Source organism: Falco biarmicus, chromosome 2 (assembly GCF_023638135.1).
Source record: "Falco biarmicus isolate bFalBia1 chromosome 2, bFalBia1.pri, whole genome shotgun sequence".
In the NCBI taxonomy this organism is placed as follows: domain Eukaryota; kingdom Metazoa; phylum Chordata; class Aves; order Falconiformes; family Falconidae; genus Falco; species Falco biarmicus.
In genome coordinates, this window is record NC_079289.1 from 59725628 (window position 1) to 59746161 (window position 20534).

The 20534-nt window shown below is 40.7% G+C and overlaps 1 protein-coding gene across 1 annotated transcript; it reads right to left on the bottom strand.

Annotated features, from left to right (window-relative positions):
* Window positions 1–260: 260 nt before the first annotated feature.
* SLC10A2 (solute carrier family 10 member 2) lies at window positions 261–9478 on the bottom strand. Its single transcript, XM_056329583.1, has 6 exons — window positions 9057–9478; window positions 5774–5892; window positions 4524–4612; window positions 2225–2400; window positions 1477–1634; window positions 261–394 (listed from the first exon to the last, which is right to left on the bottom strand). Exons 1-6 carry the CDS (start codon window positions 9476–9478, stop codon window positions 261–263), a joined length of 1098 nt encoding a protein of 365 aa, XP_056185558.1.
* Window positions 9479–20534: the final 11056 nt, after the last annotated feature.

Sequence of the window (20534 nt, forward strand, 5' to 3'; positions counted from 1 at the left end):
TTTAAATAAGCCATAATAAAACATCAAATTTTTTTTTAGGCAATTAGCTTCAAAACCAGATTCTACAATTGTGGCAGAAACTGCGTTCAAAATCAAAGTAGAAATTTTTCATAAGTTGATAATTTTAGAGTCTTACTGTACAATATCAGCAGAACTTCTCTTTTTGTTAAATATTTCCATAAAGCAATGGCACGTGAAAAGAGTTTTAAGTAAACCATATATCTCATATCTTTTCAGCTGGTGGGAACAAAGGTAATTGTCTATTTGGTCTCATTTGATACAAATCCTCCATTTATTTTAGCATGTGATGATGTTGATTTTGTATCTTCTTTTTGTTCTGTTTTCTCAACATCTGTCTTTGTTTTGACCCGGTGTCTTCTGTAAACCCGGTAGCCTGGGAATTGGTATATATTTAGTATTAAATAAAGAAATTATAATAAGTGCCTGAAAAAGACACTGTAGGAACATGTAGCCATGCAAGATTCTCCTTCCTTATGTTGCTAAAATATTCCAACACCGCCAGTCAGTTTCTTTAAAACTATCCTTAATTATTTTATGTCGGCAGCACTCACCACTGGAAAACTACGTTTAGAAAATAACAAGAACAACATTTTAAACTCTGCATTTGGTGTTTGACTGCTTTGTGTTCCTGTTGTGTGCAGTGACTTTTGAAAGTATTGCCTTGGGAAGTCTTTGGGCTCTTGGTTGGGTCTGTGTGAGGGACCCTTCTATTTCTACCCCTGCTTCTATTCTACTGAGTCCTGTTTGGCAGGAGCGGGGACGAAGTGGTTGGTTTGTCCCCACACCGTTGCCACACCAGGGAGGCTGGAGTCAAAGCTGTGTCCCTGGGGCAGTGCTCTGGTGCTGGGTAAGGCAGCTGGTCTGAGAGTGGGAGCTCAACAGTCACAGCTACTGTTAGCTGTGAGCAACAGGGACAAGGTCCTGACCCTCAGCAGGTCGGTTGTGATAGCAACAGTGCAGCTCATGAGAGGTATGTGTGGGAGGAAAAAGGGACCTTTACCTCTAATGGAAGGTATTTTCTCACATTAGCCGTGAAGCTAATGCTTGCTCTTGCAACAGCTGGTAGGAGAGGGAGTTTGTGCATGCTCGTGGGGACGGCCCTGCTGGGCAGCTGGATGCCCAGGCACCCTGGAGCAGTGGAAGAAGATGCATTTTCCCTTCCTTAGACAAAGGAAATAACAATCCTATGCTCAATGTATTCTCATGTGCCCAGTTGTAGGAGGTGAACATCCCCTCCCATGCTGAAAAAGCTGTCTTCCAAATCCTGAACTGAGCCTTGTATATTCCTAGTTATGTACGGGGCACAGCACAATGGTGCTGCTCAGTAATCATTTGGACCATTATTTACTTAACTATTTTCCATTTGATTATTTTTATCCCTTTTTGTTTTCTCCATATCCATGAAAAATGAGGTTGAAAATAATAATGTTATAATATAAAATATCTATACTTTACCTCCTAAAATCAGTAGTGCAAACAACAGCTGGAAGATGCTGTAGATGAGTGGGAAAGTAAACATCAGTTCAAGTTGTTCAGGAGTGAAGGAGAGCTGTACTATAGTTGAACACAGCTGAGTGTTTTGCATGCCTGTTTCCAGGGACACTGTACGACACCTAAAGGCAATAATACAAAGGCAATTGTGAAATAGCAGCCTGTGGGTCCTTATGCTTTTTAATAATCTGGACAAGCAAGAAACATGTAATAGATAACTCAGAAAATGGTATCCTTCTGCTTACATAGTCAACAAAACACTCCACAAAGCATATGGCTGTTACCGCCAGAACACACAAAATTTATGGCAGTTCAGCAATTGTCAAGGACTGTGATCCACCTTCAAGCCATGTATGTGGCACTCACTGTCTCCCTCTCTTGTAATGATGTTCTAAATTGTAGGCTGCTGCATCTTCATGAGAAATTTTACTGCAGTCCAACCCACTTATAAGTCAGGTCTGTTTCGCTCATTTGAAGTGCAGGACATGGGCACACAAGATAGAGAAAATAGTATAGTCAGAATCTTTAAATAAAAATGTGCACAATAAATGTTTTTCTACACACAGTATCCTAGAAACAAGGTTGGGGAATGAGTGGCTTTGTAGCATAGCTAATGTTTAGGGAACATTCTCAGCACTGATTAATCATTGAGTAAAACCTTTTTCCTCAGCTGAAAAAAGACTACAGGTCTTCATCACAGTGAATTCCATACCTGTGCCAAGACAGACCAGCTATGCGGGCCAGAAAGAATCCCAGAGAATAGCCAGCTGCTGGAAATATGGTGCCAATGATCCATAATTTGGGTGAGATAATCCAGGAGCCTTGGTAGAGTATTCCCCCAACCACAGCAATGAGCACAATGAGGATCGCTCCCACAATGGAACCAACCTGTGAGTGGCAAGAGGAAAGGCTGTGTGTATAAGACACCCCAACAAAATTTAATGGCATCAAACATAGCGTCAAACATGCCCATAGATGTCTCTGAGTCACTGAAACATCTTATTAAACATAAACCCTAATGTCTGCGGCAATGTAATTCACAGCAGACAGATTAGATAGCTGCCATTTTTCCCAAAGGGGAGATGTATGATGTACTTCAACATGTGACTGCAGGTATAGACCAAGGCACAGCTATAATAGGTATCTATAGCAGATACCTGTAAAACCAGCCTCTTGAAGTGTTGGCTATAATTGTGCTTAGAACTGGAGACTAAAATAATTTCACAGGTGTGACATGAGCAAGGAATGGTGCACAAAGAAAAATTTCCCCAGAGCTGTTGGGAAACTGACAGCCCAATACCCAGTACAATGCACTTCTTGGGCAGTCACACTCTGGGGCTTAGTACAGTGCATGCTAACTACACACCAGACTGTTAATGATAGCGAAATATTTGCCAGGTGGAGGGTAGATCTTTAATGTGGCTGAAAACTTGTGTTTGAAATCTGGCTGTGAGCTCGTATAGCATTTCTACATAGACATAGTCACTGAGTTGATCTTGTTTACTGTGGTTGAATGTACCGAGATCTTCACCACTGCTTGCCGAAAAAATGGTGACTCATTCTCTTGCCAACATCTAACTGAAATATTTGCCCTTATGGCATACATTGCCAGGGATCTCACTGGCAGGCTTCTGGGGCTAATCTTAGGGGAATCCATTTCTCAGCTAAAACATGTATTCCCATTGAACTGGATTCATCAGTCTTTGGCTGAAGATTTTTTAAAAGCACTGAGTGAACAAGTACTTTTGTTTGACTGAGCTATTAACCACATGCACCTGGGAAGAAGAAACATGGTCTGGCCATGAGAAGCTCTTCTATTTCACCTGGCACACTGGCTTGGTGCTCTTAGCTTCATTTCTCACTATAGGGACCTTAGTCTGACAGCTACAGCTCAATCTTCACTGATGCTTTATTGACCTACATAAAACAAACTATCAATGGACCCTACTGTGGGTTGCTCATTCACCTGGTAAGAAAGAGGATGAAATGGCATTTTGCTGAGAGAACAAGTTTCTTTTCATGTGAGTACAACTCCATGCTTTTCCCTTAAAAGGAACAGTAGTTTTGAAACCAGCACTCAATAGTGTCCAAGTTCATAAAGTAAGCTGTGAGTGCAGTTAAAAATACAACACAATAAGCTAACAGCTTAAGAAAATGAATTGACTGAAAAGGACCTTATTTGTGTTCTGTGCTTCCTGAGCTGATAGCAGAGAAATGATACCAAGGTATATGTATGAATAACAAGTTGGTAGATTAGTTTTCTTTAAGAAAATTTAGGAAATATATGTGTTAACTAAGAATGGTTAACAAAGGCCAAGGGTGCTCAGCACATTTGACAATCATTTTAAACCTAAACCTAATGTTCAGAATGATTAATTTGCTGTTAACACTAATTGCAGCTAATTTGTTGTTGTTATTATTATCATTAATATTTTTATTTTGGTGAGAATAATTTTTGCCAAAAGAAATATTTTTGATGCATCTGAAGCTATCTTGCAAAGACAGTTGAATTTTGCGAATAGTTGGATCTTTTTAACAGTTGGAACATTTTCAAAATTTTTTAAATAAAAATTGACTTCACACTCAAAATTTCCCCTGAAAAAAATCAATAAACTGTTTTAAAAGTAGAAAGTTCTTTTTTTTCTTTATCCAGAATGTTTTCATTTTTTATTATTTTGCAGAGAAAAACAGCTTCCAGTTGACCTGAATGATTTTCCTTCCAATTTCAGTTTACATTATAAACTGAACTCAATTATTAACATAGTTGTAGCCAAAGACAAAAGTAGGCTCTTTGGATAATGATGGTTTCTAATAATGTATGCAACCCATGCATGTTTGTGCAGGGGGAAAGCAATACATTTCCGCAGCGTCTCATTTGTTTTCTGCTGAAAGCTTCCTGGCTCTTATGAAGTCAGATACTAATACCATGAATAGCAATGTACTGCTTCAGTGGTGCCACTGATTCCATAATTTGTCCATAATTACTAATGCTTCAGCCTTATATAGCCTACCTTAAGTATGATTTTTGCTTTACTGGGCCATCTGTGGTTAACGTATATTCCAAATGAAACAGGAATTACAAGAGCTACCAGTGAAATTCCTGTAAAAAAGAAGAGAGAAGTTAAGCCCATGTATCACGCACAAGTTCACGACAGGAGGACAGACAGGCACGGTGTAGAGCCGCTGAGGGTATGGAGCAAGTCTTCAGAGGGTGTCTGTGGTATGCCCACCCCAGAGCATGCATGCATGCTCTACCAGAGCCTGCCCATTTGCTTTTCTATAGAGTCTGTTATCCTTGGCAGCCTGTTGAAGTAATTGCCATTCTGCTGAGCTACATGCTCATTCACCTGCATCAGAAAGGCAGACAGAAATTTGAGTGTGCTGATCATCACTATCCTGTGATGTGAGTAGCTATATTAAATGTTCATTTTGTTTGCAGGTGTTTTGCTACTGTACCATATCAACAATTGGTTTAGAGCTTCTTTTGTTTTGGCTTCCCCCTCCAGTATTTATTTTGAAAGCACAAGCAATGTGTATGTTTGTTTTTTGTTTTTTTTGTTTTGTTTTTTTTTTCCCAGGACAATGGAAAATGAAATTGAAGAATAGCAAAGTAATTCTGGTGGCTTTTAAGATTAGCACAACATGGAACCGTGCTTGATATATACCAGGGCCACAGCTCTGCAACGCACTGGAGCATGTATTTCCAAATACTTTGACTATTCTGTTTTTATAGCCGGATGAGATTTTTGACAGGAAGTCAAATGAAGCCACTCCTGGCAGTGTAGATTGCAGCTTTTCAAAGAGACTCTGCAGTTTTAATCACTTGCTTAATTATCCACGTCTGCTTAAGTACTTTGCCAGATTACGGCCTCAGCACTTAGCCTTTAGCAGGATTGTGCCTGCCCTAGAGATGTTACAAAGACTTTCATCTGGGGGAAGCAGCTATTCCTGTATGAATTATTCTGTATTCTTACCCAGTACCATGCAGGTCTCCAAAGCATTTGGAAAGAAAAACATGCACAATCTCATCATAAATATCTGTACAAAATTTATAATGACTTCAAGTCTTCTGCAGAGCTGTGGATGATGTGATCTAGGTACCTAATTTCCATGGAAGTTCCTGGAAAGTAGGAGGATGAATTTTTTTTAAAATCTGGAGTAATTTCTTCATGACTGCAGGATGACGGTGCAAAGGTGGGTGTTACTAGAGGGAGGATAAAGATGAAAGTCAGAAACGAAAATGCTGGTTCACTGGACTCACCAATACTGTCGTAGGGGAGCACAATTGCATTAGAGTCAGTCCACACCTTGGTGTAAATAAAGAGGCAAAGTGGCATCATTCCCATTGCAAGCAGCGTGGAGCAAGTTGTCATGCTGATGCTGCAAGAAATTGGTTACAGTGACATTTCATCTCATGCTAGCCTGTAGTTTTTCTCATTTTCTTATTACAGTATTGCAGCTTATGAAATATTGGACAAGAAATGCTGCTGGCTACAGTCAATTTATCCTGCATATAAGGTTAGAAAAAAGCTAAATGGAAGGAATGACTTCTGCTGAAAAAAAAAAAAAGAAACACAAAATATCAACGTGTTCTGCAGCCACAGAACGATAACTTTCAGGGCAAATGAGGCAGTCAGACAGGTGGCCATGAGGAAGATCGGCTGGCAAGTCTGTCTGCATGCTGCCTGTCTGGCTGGCTTCTGAGAGGCTGGCAAACTGGACAGGGTCAGACGGACATCAAATGGAGCTTTCCGTTATAACAGCAGTTCTAGAGTGTTAAAATTTCAGTCCAAAGTCAACAGCGAAAACCAAAAATATTTCATCATCTAGGATTTGTGATATAATAAAATTCCCTTTCCTGGCTTGTTTTGCTCTAGGCCAAAGCGTAGGTGCTGAGAGAAGTTGACCATAAGTATTTTTGCTTCATTTGTTTGTGCAAAGACATTTCTGTTTTAAAATACAGTCTTGAAACATCAGACCTGATACAACTTGTACTAAAAGATGCGTTCTGCTACAGGAGTGAAGAAGGAGAAAAGGCAAGACAGATAGAATAAGGAGGGAATTCTCAGAATCTGAGCAGAATAGATAAAATCATGCCTATAATTCAGTCCTCTGACAAAAAAATAATGAGAGAGGGTTCTAGTTAAGGGACTTTGGAAACTTCCTTATGAATCTCACTTTGGATTTTTTTTTTTTGTGTTGCTTGCCCTCAGAAAAGGGACTACTGACCCCATGCCACAAACTGGACAAATCTAGAGAAATATAGAACAATTAATACAGAAACCACAGGAATAGCTGCGTTAATTTTGGTTCCTGTCATTCTCTGCTTCAGAGTCATTGAATAGAACTTTGTATGAGCCTCTGGCAAGAGAATTCCTACACACAGAGAAAAAAGAGCCATGACCTACAATTAAGGTCAGGTGAAGCCCCAAATGGATAAAAAAGCTTATTTTTCCTGCTTCCGTATCGCCTACGTCTTCGTACTGTCCCTGTACCTACATCCTGCTCCAAAGTGTGCGTGTTGTCTAACCCCCGTCGCTGTGTTCACAGAAGCTCCTGGGGGAGCTGTGGAGGAAAGGAGATGGTGTTTCAGAAGCAGCTGTTCATGTGAAATATCAAGAGATGTCAAAACCAGATGTCCCTATGGGAAGCTTTGGAGGATATAATCTGGGTCTGAGTTGCTATAAAACCTCTTACTTCACCTGCCTGTGATTATATGAGCAGAGAAAATGAATTCCTGCTCTAACTTATGGCCTGTTTGCACTGGGATGTTTTGAAGCAGGACTGTAGACAATGGTGATGGATTGTTATGTGTAAACACAAAATACTACCGGTTAAAAAAATCTCTTTGTCTGATACGATGGGCAGGCTTTCTATAATACTGTTCTGGCTCCAGAAACCAGCCAAGCTACTTAGACTGTTATTCCTCTATCAAGAACTGAAGATGCTTGCATTGCCATCGCTGCTGTACCTTCCATATCCTCTGATCCCTGCTTTATTGTCACAAAGATACTGACAAAAAGCCTTTGTTTTCTTAAGGAAAAGGTCTTTACCTGAAGAATAACCTCTTACAGGTATTTTCAATTTACTTCACCTTCTGCCAGGATCATGGGATATAAACCCTACTCATATTTAATTACATCATCAATTCAGATTTTTACCATTGATTTCAGTTGGCATGACTCAACAAGAGAGATCTGGGAAAGCATAGTTTAGCACAGTGTATTCTTCTGAGGAAAGATTAGGACAGAATTTCAGACTTGTGCTGGATATCTTTCCATCTGTGGTTTCTTAGACCTGTATTTACTGAAATTGTCTTACAGTTCCTAATATCATAGGTGTTTCCTCCACAGTGAGGAAGTTGGTGATTAGCAGAGCTGACCTCATACATAATTCGAAAGCTGGTATTACATTAACACCTGTATGTGACAGAAAAGTTCACTATTTTCAAAGTATGGAAAAAATGTCTTACTAAAACTACAAATATTAGCATTCTTAATCTATTTGCCCTAACTCCACAGCTTTCTTACTTCTATTATTTTTTCCATTTCTAATTCAGAGTGGCATAAGATAAATTGAATGAATGCTCCAATTTATGTGACTCTGTGGGAAATAGAGAAATAATCCTGTTTATTTTAGAGCAAAGTAATCAGGATATAAAAATAAAAAGATGGCTCATTTTTAAAGGCTGTTAGAGTTAATGAACCCCCCCTGGAATTTGCAACAAGAGTAGCGTTCACTTCTCTTGCGTGTTTGATGTCCTAGGCCATGCCAGGTGCCTTACGTATCTGTTTCTGACTTCAGAGCACCCTGTCACCGAGACCACCACACTTCGCCACAAAGGAGTTTTTTCATTGCCCCCAGTATGCAGGGCTGCCTTAGTCAGTGGCCTCTAGCCTGTCAAACTTTGCAGAAGGTGCCAGGAGCAGATAGAATTACTGCAAGTGACTTTCATTTGTATTAGTTCCCAAAAAGAAAATCTGTGTCTGTCCATTCATTGTATAGAACACAAAAGGAGGGAAAATGTTTTTCCACAGGTGGTCTTTTTCAGTAAACATTACTTCAAGAACTGTTGCATAGCCACTGTTTTGTACAGAGGATTCAGATCTTAAAATCCTTTGTTATATATATATATATATATCTATATCTATACTTACTGCCCAAGATCTTGGGTGAAACAAAATCACCAAAGTAGCTCTAACTTGGACATAGATGTCATAACCCTTAGTGTCTCAGCAGTCTTCATAAATGCTATTTTCTGCAGGATCTGAAGATTTACAATAATTTTTAATATACACTATATACAATAATTTTCTAGTATACACAATTCAGTTGTGTTATCTTCTTCTTGAATTCTCAGTGAACCAAGGATATTTGCTTTTCAGCTTATATTTACTACTATAACAGTAAATGAACATCTTTACAAAAGCAAGCTCTACCATGCATAGTCCAGGAAGCTAAGGTTAAAATCGGACAGACCTTTCCAATATAAAGTTTACAATGTAAAAAGCCACAAGAACTACTTAGAGAATGGCTGCTCTTACCTTAGGTCCATGTCTCCATCCACCCAGTAGGCGATGATATTGGAGGCTGTGCCCCCTGGACAGCATCCCATGATCAGCACCACAACAGCTTGAACAGGAAGCACGTTAAAGACCAGAGACAGCAAGAAGGCTGTGAGAGGCATTATTCCAAACTGGCAAAGGAAACCCACTAAAATACCCCAGGGTCTTTTTATGTGGCCCCAGAATTTCTTAGGTTCCACATTGCAACCCATGGAGAACATCACCAAAGCCAGCATGATTGTTAGAACAGTACTTAAAACTATGCTCAAAGTTTCATTAAAATTATCTTCTTGTAACACACAAGATGTGCCATTGCAAATTGTAGCATTTGCTGGACAAGCCGTGGAGTTTTCTGCCAAAGACCTAGCGTTAAATTGCTGGGAAAGAAGGTATGTCTGCATTTTGAAATACAGAACTGCTCAGTACATCCGAGGCAAACTTTCAAGCCTGTGTAAATGGTTGTTTGTCAGTGACTCCTTTTAAATGATCCAGGAAGCAATAAAGTGCAATAAATACTTGAACACACTTACTATTCTTGAAGGGTTTGGTGCAGTGCTGATTCATATAGTTATAAAAGTTCTACTTGCTTGGTACAGTGACAATTAATCATTTATTCATATGATAATGAGGAATCCCACATAGAGAGAATAGCTGTGTTAATATTTAAGGATGTAAAGGAGGCTTGTGGGGTAGCTGAGCACATTAAATGAGAATCACAGGAGGAAGAGAAAAGTTTAGATTTCATTCTTTGAATTTCTTGCATGCCTTTGGGAGAGCCGCTCATGCATGCACCGTCACTGGCGTTACAGGGGTCTGCGGGGTGAGTGACCGAGACACAAGAAAGCATGAGTAGAAGTTGTGAGCTAAGATTTGAAACTGCAGCCCTTGCTAAGTGATGCAGCATTCACCATGACACACAGGCTCATTTGAACATGGTGGGATCCTCATTTGGTTGTATTTCTACAATTTGGTCTATTTCTGTAATAGAAGTTATGACTGGTGTGCAGTGATAACTCTACCACAAGACTGCATGCATGTTTGTGTCACCTGGCTCCTAAATGCAACTTTTAAGTAATCTTTCTAATTTCTTCTTAGCTTCCATGTTATCCTGAAGATTCTGAAGCCCCCTGGCTGCAAAGTTTCCTGTGATGCAATCTGCTAAAATGTCACCTGTATTTTTGGATTTGGCACATGGAGAACCACTGCTGCTCTGAAGTCTCATCCCTCCAGCCTGGGCACTGTATGACCACCTAGTGGCTGCTTTTCCCTCCTTGTGTCCCACATTGCTTGTGGCCACCTCCACCTCCACACTGAGCTCATCAGCTGAGGAAGACAGGAGAGGGGAAGGAGGGGAGAGGAGCAAGGACCCGCGGGCTGTGCTTGTTTTGGCAGTGTGGAGATTTACATTCCTCCTGGCACCTTCTGCCAGGCACAGCTGGTGCAGTCACGCTTTGCTCCAGCTCGGGCTGGAAAGAGTGGGTGGTGAGAGGAGGAGTGTGGAGTGGTGAGGGCGGAGGAGGAAGAAGATGCATTTTCTGCCTCAAGCGGGGGGAGTGGGGAGAAGGGCAGTGGGGCTCATGTGCTGCTGTGGACCCATGGTACTTAGCCCAAGATGAGCATGTCCCTTCCAGCATGGCAACAGGTTCAGCATCTGCACTGGTGGTAAGGGTGCAGGTCACCTTTTTTGCCTGGTGTGGCATGAAGGTTAGCAGACAGGTTTCTTGTGCCTGCCTTTGGTGTGGCTCATTCTTCATCATACCCTTGGCTTACAAGGGATGAGAGGCTGAGGCAGGGCAGCTTTCCTGGGATCCCATTTGGGTCTTATAGCTCTAGGATGGGCACTGGGCATGCTGTATGGCATGACTAACCCCTTTATTGTATGTGGGACCAAAGGAACTTCACGGCATTCTCAGTGTATTTGCCTCCTGATGCATGCCACTGTTCTTCCTTCCCTGCCTTGATTCACATCCTTCTCTCACATGTGCTTTTCTGTGGAAAAACATCATATTTCAGTTAGTGCTTAGATATCTTTACTGTGCTTATCTCCCTACTAGGTGGATGTAGTGTAAATATTCATGCATTGGATATCAAAATAACTTTGTGCCACTGATAGTCTGTAAGAGCAAAAGAAGGTACAGAAGCAGCCAGGTGAGCTCTTCAAGCCAAAGCAGCAGCAACAGCAGCAACAGCAACAACAACAACACACTGGAAATGTGGGATAATTTTGACTATACAGCATACTTGAATCTCAGTCTCAAGATTTCAAAAGCCTACCAAAATCAATGGGTTGCTTGGTTGGTCAAAGGTTTACCCCTCAGGCTTCCTCCAAAATCAGGAGCATTTTCAAGGGATAAATTTTGATGCTTCTTTACCAGTACCCAAGCTTTGGGGCAGAAATAGCTTTAAGTGTAGATCCTAGAGTAAAATCAAGTCCAGAAAGTAAAGTGCAGTTGATGCCCCCCAAGGTCCTTTATTTTTCAATGCAGAAATAATTTTTACTAGGGTAACATGCTAAGCCGTAATTATCTTCAGCAAGCAAGACTCCCACTGAAAATCTCAGCATTTTGTGCCTAGCTTCAATATACAAAATTATAGGTGTTACTTTTTTTTTTTTTTTTTAAACTTTAAACCGTGAACTATTGAGGGGGAGCTGATGGCATTAGAAAGGATTTCCCAGCATGCTCAGATGGCACCTGTTTCTTTACAAAGGGGTCAGCTAAATGGCTGTATCTCCTAAGTCACTCTTGGGTGCCTGATGGGATAATGTCAGAGTAGCTTTATCCTCCCAGGCAGCTGGCAACTCCTACCCTGTGATTAGTGTCACATCTGTGTGACTATGATATGTCTAATAGAACAACAAGCAAGGTAATAAGGAGTAGATGAAAGGAAGAGAGGGCTACAAGATCTCAGTTTGGCAGAAAACATTCTCCTTATTATGCATGCTTTCAAACAGAATGTTTTAGGAGCTTTTATTCTTCAATCCAAGCCTTTTAAAGGGCTAGTTAGGTTTTAAAAGCACGCCTGTATTAACATTTCCTATAAACCTGTATCAGTCCGGATTTTCACTTGAACTTGCTTCTTGTTGAAACTAAAATTTTTCACTAAAGCACCTTGAAATCTCCAATAAGCCTCAGGGCCAGGGATAACTTTCCTGGTCTTTAAAAGCCTGTGATGCTGTGGGAACCCAGGGTGAGTGGTATGGGAGAGGAGGTGAGGGATCTTCAGCTCACAGCGGCTATTTCTCATGCAGAGCCTCATGCAGGGGCTTGCTTTCACCTCCTCTCCTCCCCCCACAAAGCACGTGTCTGAGCTATGAAGGGGTGCTCAATGCCACCCCCCAGAAACAGCCCAGAGGAAGTGTCCCTGCTGTTGTCTCCGGCCTCTGCTGAGAGATAAAAGTGTCCAGCCCTCACTTTGGAGTTTGATTTCTGGAAATGGAGTGGAGGGGGAGATCTTCCTGCTCAGGCTTTGGGCTTGACTGAGGATAAACAAGACATTAGCTACTCACCTGAGTGGCCCTGTGGGTGAGCAGGTTGTTTAAACTTAATCAGTACTTACTGCTAGGTTTGCCTCTGTTGTTTCTCCTCTGTTGTAAAAGGGATGGTTCCAACTCATTAGTTCATCAGCTAACTGTATAAAACTTAGATCACAAAAAATCCTTTCTGGAAACAGAACTGAGCCCTTCTGAATTCAACTTATTAGGCAGATAGAGCCACGATTAAGCACAAATGCTAATACCAATTTCAAGAAATCCTCATGTGTTGTTAGGGATCTAAATCCATAGCCAAGACATTGAAATAAATGAATTGAAATAGGAACTTGGTGTGTTGCAGGAGGTACAGTATTATCAGGCAGGCAGCTCTCTCAGGAGCTGGATTTCAAACATTCCTTTAGTCTGTTTTGCTTTTTGCAGTGTGCTTCTGGGACTTAATCCAGATGCAAGCTAGTGGGAGAACACAGATCAACAGCTCCAAGTTTGGCTGCTTTCTCTAAGTTTGCCTGGCATCCTCAGGGAAAGCAGCATTTCGGAGGTGGTTGTCAGAGGTACTGAGCTGTACGGCTTCTGTTTCATTGCCTGTTTTCCACCTGGGTTATGGTGCGTAACTGGTGAGATGGACTATGTACTGATCTGTGAACCCCACCGGCATCTTTTGCCTATTCCTGTTGCACATGTTATTCAGCGTGATTTTAAGCATTTGTCACTAATGTTCAGAGAAGAAAGCGACAGCGAGCCTGGTGGCGTTTTGGTGATGATTAACATGCCCAGTGTGATTCCGGACACTGCCAGCATACCTTAAAGTGAAAACAATCAATACCTAAGTAGAGAAATACCAGCCTAGCTGTATGTTTGTATCCCCAAACTGCCAAACTGCTGTATTCTGACCTGTCATCTTGAATTTTTGTGGGGATGAGGTTGTCAGCTTATGCAAGTGAGTTTGGCGTCACTTCAGCAAACAAATCCAGGCAGATGAGACCTGTAAGGATCTGCCCCTGTGCTGACGATTAGATAATTGATTTATCCATTAACTTGAGCAGTTATAAAACATGAATAGCAGTAAGTGCATACAGAGCCCTATGCTGGGAGAGGCAATTTAACAGTTTGTCTTTTACAGCTGTCTGGTGCTTATTTCTGTGATGTTTGTCTTAATGAGACTTATGAATCTTCCCTGTCTGCTTAATTCAGACTCTGAAATCCTTCTTAGTATATTTATGTCTTGGTTAGAAGAATCTTTTCTTTCAGGTAATTGATTTCCTGAAGTCAATTACCTGCCTTTTACTACCACCATCTTTAAAAGAGAGACAGCAGTTATGCCTAGTATTGGTGACCTTGTTTATAACTTTAAACTTTACTATAACTATAGAAGGAAGACTTTTTTTGTTTGGAAAAAGTTGCACTACATGATTGGAAGTTTATAGAGGACATTAAGAAAAGAAAATCTCCATGCAATAGCAGCAGAGAAACTTATGACATTAAAATACATCTAGCTCAGGATAGCTTAATAAAGAATATTGAAAAATCAGCTGTAAAGCTGACTTGCTGAGTCTTTACATTTACATTTTCATATTTCTCTGTCTGGTGCATACATCTATGTTTTGCCTCTTAGATTCCTGATCTAAGTCTCAAATGAAACACAAGGGGCACAGATGCTCTTGCATTTGGCTGTTGATGAACTCAGCTGGGATAAAAACCCTGATATGGTATGTAACTGGATTACAGGCAAATTTAGCTTGCTGGTATACTAACCCTGAGAGATGCACCTAACGCCCATGGCTGAACTTCTGCACACACTAAGAAGTTCATTTGAGGGACATGGTACTACTATGATTTGTCAGAACTCTAAATATTGTGTGTGTGCAAGGACAAATGCACAGTGCATTTGTATTTTTTGATATCTTTCAGCCTTGCCTACCTAAATCATGATAGAAAGTGTAATCTTTCGGTGTACCTACCTTCAGTAACCAGATGCAAGCATTTTCAATAGAACAGAACATTTCATCCCAAAAGTGCATATTTACTGTGAAACTGCAGGTAACAGCATCAAAAGCCTTAGAGTTTAAAGAACTTCGCTCTTTTTTGGATAATGTGTATGAGGGGAAATCTGCACTTCCACACTGTTCAGCAAGGACTATCTGCTATGAGACAAATAACAAAAGTCTGCCAGAAGTATCAGCCAGACTTTTGGCTGCCAAACTGTAAGGGTGACCTCTGACATTGATAGATAATTTCATACTAAATCAAAGAAATGAGTCACACTGCCACCTATAAAAATGTAAGGTTTTGAATGATCCTGTTGGGTTGGAATCCCTTAATAAAAGCGTGTTTTTCATGTTCCTCAGCAAGATTGGCTTTGGACTTTGAGGGCTAATACACTATGCAAGTATTTCAGTACATTTACCTGTCCTTTCAAAGTTGTAATTTTAATTAGCAGTAAGATTTAATTTGGGATAAGTGGCCAAAAAACCTAGATGCTTAATTTCTAGATCAAAGGTCTGATTGATTTTGAAGTCTGCAGGGTTAAAGAAAGAATAAGTTGTTATAGGAATTTTTATTCTCTTGGCACCAAAATTGACTCTTCCAATTTCCGTCAGAAACGGAAATGACTTATACTGTTTCTTGTTTGCTGTTGTGTTAGTTTATGACTTTTATCTTCTGGCAAGTAGCAGGAAACTGGTGTTTTTGCCTGCAGTTCTGATGTCCTTTCCCACCCTTGCCTAAGTTTGGAACCCACTTGCACCTTTTAAAATTTTTATTGTGAGAATTGATACATAAATTTGGTAATGTGTCCTTGAAATAGGAAGAAAATAATTTAATTGTTCTATCTGTTATTTTGAGAGGTAAAGGTAGAGCAGAGAAGGCACAGAACTGAAGCAGAGTAGAATGGATAGTAAGGGAATAATGCCCCTGCATTCGTTCATCTGTCAGTGGGTGGGACATGGCTTATCAGGGAACTAAACAGACCAGTAAATAAAGCAGCTGGTGCTTAGGACTTTAAAATTTCTCTACATGTAATTTGGGTATTTTGCTTCAGAATAGGTTTAGTCTGGTCCCTGATCTAGGTGCCCTAACATGTGTGCCTTGAAACTGAAGAATCAGTTGTGGGTTTACACCTGTATGTCCCTATTAAATGTTGGAGCACTCCTGCAAATGGGCTTTGTGGCTTAGTTACAACCCATTAAAGGAAACTGCTCTGCACACACCAAAACTGCTCTGCAAAACACCCTGACATATAGTAAATGGGAACAGGCTGGGCATTTACTTCAGCACTGCTGTAGCGCTCTGGGCCAAAACTACGAAGGGGTGCAACCTTGGGGTATCCATGTCATCTGCAAGGGTCTGATGTGCCCTGGGCTATGGGAGTTTTGTGTCCTGTGAGGGTGGTGGCTGGGTGGAATGTCCTAGGGCATTGAAACCACCATTAGACACCTATGTTTAGGCAGCTGGATCCCAGTCTGGATAGCTGTATTGGAGAACGTGAATTATGCCCTGATGTGCCTGAGGGTCTCTGCTGAGAATAACGTAAGCCTCATGTGAACAGCTCTGAAGCAGACAGCTATACTGGGGGTGTTGTGAGCCAGGTTCTACAGAGCATATCCTCTAATGAACACAGAAACAAGAAATTTGAGGAGAAGAAATGTACTAAGTTCCTGCTTTTAGGGAGTTGAGTAGAAGCAGAAAGCCATGCAGCTGGAATTGCTTCAGGTAAGCACTAAGCAGAGCTGCCGAGAATGGGAAAAAGAAGTGAAGGAGAGGAAACCTGAAAGTAACGCTGTGGGGTTTTCTATGTTTTGTTTCATTGAGGTTTTTTGTTTTGTTTGTTTGTTTTGTTTTGCTTTTCTTCCCATTCTTAAACAGATGTTTTGCTTTGAATTAAGCCTTTATTAATGAAAACAAACAGGTTCATTAACTGAGGAGGCTATGCCTGGGCTGCTTTCTGAGAATTTGGGAGAGGCAGCTCCTTAACATTTCCTTTTCTGATTTACAGCAGAGATTTGAACTCAGGCCTTCCACATAGCGTGTTGGGAGGTGTTGGTCTCTGACTGTCTTCTGAGGAGCAGCTTTACATGTACTGCTCAGTGGGCAGACCTGGGACCCATAAACACCATCTCTTATGTCGGTGCTCTAATTACCAGGGACTAGTCTCGTGTCCTGCAGATTTAAAGTTCTAGGTCGGGAGTGAAATAAATTTTTCTGGCGAATATAAAAGAATAGTATCTTCATTAAAACTGTCCTGGATACACCTGAAGCAAAAGGTGACAGGGCTTAACTAATGCTGATTCTAGAGCTTTTTGATCGCCTATGATGAGGTGTGAGGGAGGGGAGCCAGACAATGGCAGTTGTTACAAGCTCAAGCTCCCACTTGTGCTAGATGCTGTGCAGAGCCATAGTAAGCACCACTTCTGTTTTTTTTTCTGTGCTATCTCTCATCTTCCTTCAACATATGTAAAATTTCAACACTACAGGCACAGAAATGAAGAAAAAAAAATGCAAAAAGGTATCCATTGGATATATAAATGACATATAACAAGACATCTCTTCTGAAAGCCAGTCTAAAATCATTACCCTCTTCTCCTCAGGGAAAAATTCTATCTGCATGTCCATCTTCTTAACCGAATTTAGATTTGGCTAGAACACCCATCTTCATTACAGTGGGTAATATTGGCTGGGACTGCATGAGGTTTCTAGGCCTTTACAATTTTCAGCTCTTGGTAAGACTGATTTCAGCGACTTGGCTGTTTGTTTTCAGAATACCTTTTATTACTAGAAGACACTTGTTTAGAGTTCTACAATATCTTAATAGCTACAAGGTCAAATATGATCATAAAACCTTCAAGAATGCAATGGAGATGTGACTTTATCTGAAGCTGCTGGACTCTCAGCACTTGGGAAATTTGACCCACCTACCTGGATATTGGGAACTTAGTTTAGCCATGCACTTTTGGAAAAGCAGATAAGCAGCTCTTCTGTTGTGGGAGCTGAAAGTACAGAGGATGTGGTGCCCTTGATCTGGTGTACTGTAGTGCTGACACAGGTGCTGATGGGACTGGTATAGCCTCTGTGTGAGTGTCTGTGTCATGGGCTTGTAGAAATGTGGGTGTAATTCTTGATTGATGCTTGGAGCTATACAAATAGAAGAGATGGCAGTAATGAAGTTCCATTACTTAATAGAACCTGAGTAACATTTTGGGTCTTCAGTTAGCCATTTGCGTTCCTGTTTGGGTGCACAATGCTGAAGATGCAAAAGCGTAACAACATTGAACCTGTAGGCTTTGGGACGCAGGAGAGTCCATGCTTAGATGCTTGGTGTCTTCACGTGGCATCCATCAAGATGGGCGATCCCACAAAAGCAGTACAGTAGCATTGGAGTTGCACAGCAATCAGTCAAAAATGCTGGGGAGTAGGTCTGTGACATGCTCCCCTTCTGCACTGCTTCCTAAAATACAGGAAGTGGAATAGGACCTGGAGCCTAAGTACCTTTTCCCATGAGCCCTGTTTGCTCATGCCCCTTCTCTGTCTTAGTGAATATTTGATTATACCGCATCATTCCTGCAGGCAGGCTGAGGGAGTGCTGGCCTGAGGCAGCCCGCTGGCTGTGCCCACAGCACTTTGCAGATGGCTCGACTGGGATCTGGCTGATGCAAGCTCAGGTCCCTCAGGGCAGAGACGGCAATTTTAATTCTGCTCCCCTTTAAGCTTATGTGAGTTTTTTAACCAGTGGGCCTTGGGGCAGAAAAAAAAGCAGAGATGCCAGACATGCTTTCTGCATGTTAGTGTACCTTGCCTGTGTTTTATGCCTGATAGCAGCATTGGTGGAGCTGGGGCACAGTCAGGCATAAATGACAGCTCCTTGAAAGCCTGAGGGTCTCACTTGGAGTCAGACTCCTGCAGTGGCAGCCTGTTAGTACAGTAGCTGCGGCTCTTTTTGAAGCATGCATGTTTGCTAGTGTGGATATCTCTTTTGAAAATGCTTATCAAAATTATTTCCATCCATTCTGTTCTGAAATTATTTCCATATAAATGTTGCCTTATTGCTTTCATTTCTGACAGGTGAATGTCTTCTATTTGGACTGTAATGAATCAAAAAGGTAGATTCATTCCATCCTTATAAGAAAAGGAATTCCTATTTGAATATGTAGAAACAAACATATGAATTGCTACATATGCACATTTATATATAAAATTATATGCAACATGAATGATGATTTAATATAGGTGGGGAGCTTTGTTTTTTTTCTTTTTGAAAGAACACCTGTGTTTTCTGAGAATTTCCATATGACTAAAGTGACTTCTAAAAACATTCCTAGCCTCCTTCAGTAAATGACAACTTGCTTAGGAAATTGCTCTTTCTTTCTTGCTGCTGAAATAGGTATAGGCAGTATTAGATTTCTGTACATCGAGGTCTTCTATAGATATACCAACAACATCTATTTTCATGAGGATTTTATGATCAGTCAAAAACTTGGTGACCTACTGTCAAGTAGTATTAATTAGGAAAAAAAAGCCATGTCATTTTGAATGCCTTTATCAGAAATGGGGACATGTAATCTCTTTTTATGCTCCTAATGATTCTTGTGTGATAAAATGCAGTTTATCTCTCCCTTTGCCCTCTATGCCTTAGTCTGCAAATCTACATGTATGATTGTTTACACTCCAGTTCAAAACGTTTGAAACATATATGAATGCTTTTAAAAGCTTCAGGTATTAACTGGAGGGACTTGCTTTCTTTGTCTTCTCTCCTGGACACTTAGACTATGCTTTAGTGCTGTTTTTGAACTCTCCTTCATGAAGTCAGGTAATGATCTTAAATAAGAATTAGAATTCTCATGCATGGAAAAAAAAATAAATCACTGTGGGACTTCAGTGACAAAAACCAGTTATCTGTTTGTAGTACTCTAAAAATCTTTCAAATGAGTTTTAAATAAAAGAGCATGGGCACAAAATGCTAACGTAGATGTACCATTTGCAAATCAGGAATATAAAATTAATGAGTGGGACTCACTATAAAAAAAAGGGACAGCACCATGCTAACCAACGTATTAAAACTTAAAAAATTTATTAAACTTCTTTTAAGGCAGTTCATGTACTTCATGTCAAATTACAAAGTTACGGTCCAAAATTTTTACATCTACATCTCTAAATGTGTGGGTTTAATTTTCCCCTCCTTTTTTTTTTTTTTTAAACCATTGTGACCTGGAGGTATCTCACAGTGGAAATAAAAATATTGAAAAGGGAAGACTTAAATGTACAAGGTAGATCCTTGGGGACTCAAGTAATACCATTAGTGGACAAGCTGAAATAAAAAAGCAGCTCCAAATTAGGCACGCAGCCTGCTGAAGTCCATTTACACTATAAAATATTTGTCAGAAGTACATATTTTTTTAAATAGGAAAAAAAATACCCATCCCACTGTAAATGAAAGCAGAAAGTCTAAATTTTTTTAGGTCACCCAAGAATACGGTTAGAAAAAACCCCAGTAATAACTCAGGTTTAGTGTCAGCATCTGAACTAACTCTTCTTACTTTTCTTCTCTGCAGAAAAGCTGCTATTTCTGTAGCTTTTTTGTGGAGGAACAGTCCTGTCAGGTGGGCAGCTTATTAATGTCCTCTGTGTGTGTTCTCTGGAGGAGATATCCTACCCTGGTCCCTCTGTGGGGACCGGTGCCCAAGGCCAGGCGTGGGTGAGACATTGTGAGGGTCTTGCAGGCTGCAGCAGTGATGGGAGCTAGGCTGCACTCTGGGTGGGACAGCAACGAGAAGGTCACTGAAGCAATGCACAGGTCTCGAAGCTCAGAGCTTTTCTTTGGTGTAGGCTGAACTTTCTGCATGTACATTTCAATAGCTATACGTTGACTTTGAGATTTGATATACACTGAACATGTGGGGGAGACAGACCTTTATCTCTTTAACCTGCCTTATCTTATGTGTTTCCTTTGGTATCTAACTCCTCCTTCTCTGTTC

Coding starts and splice junctions, on each gene's coding strand:
- SLC10A2 (XM_056329583.1), bottom strand. CDS start 9,478: ATGCAGACATACCTTCTTTCCCAGCAATTTAACGCTAGGTCTTTGGCA. Junction 4,613..5,773: donor GCTCCCCTACGACAGTATTG/GTGAGTCCAGTG, acceptor TCTTTTTTACAG/GAATTTCACTGGTAGCTCTT. Junction 2,401..4,523: donor AAGCAAAAATCATACTTAAG/GTAGGCTATATA, acceptor TGCCACTCACAG/GTTGGTTCCATTGTGGGAGC.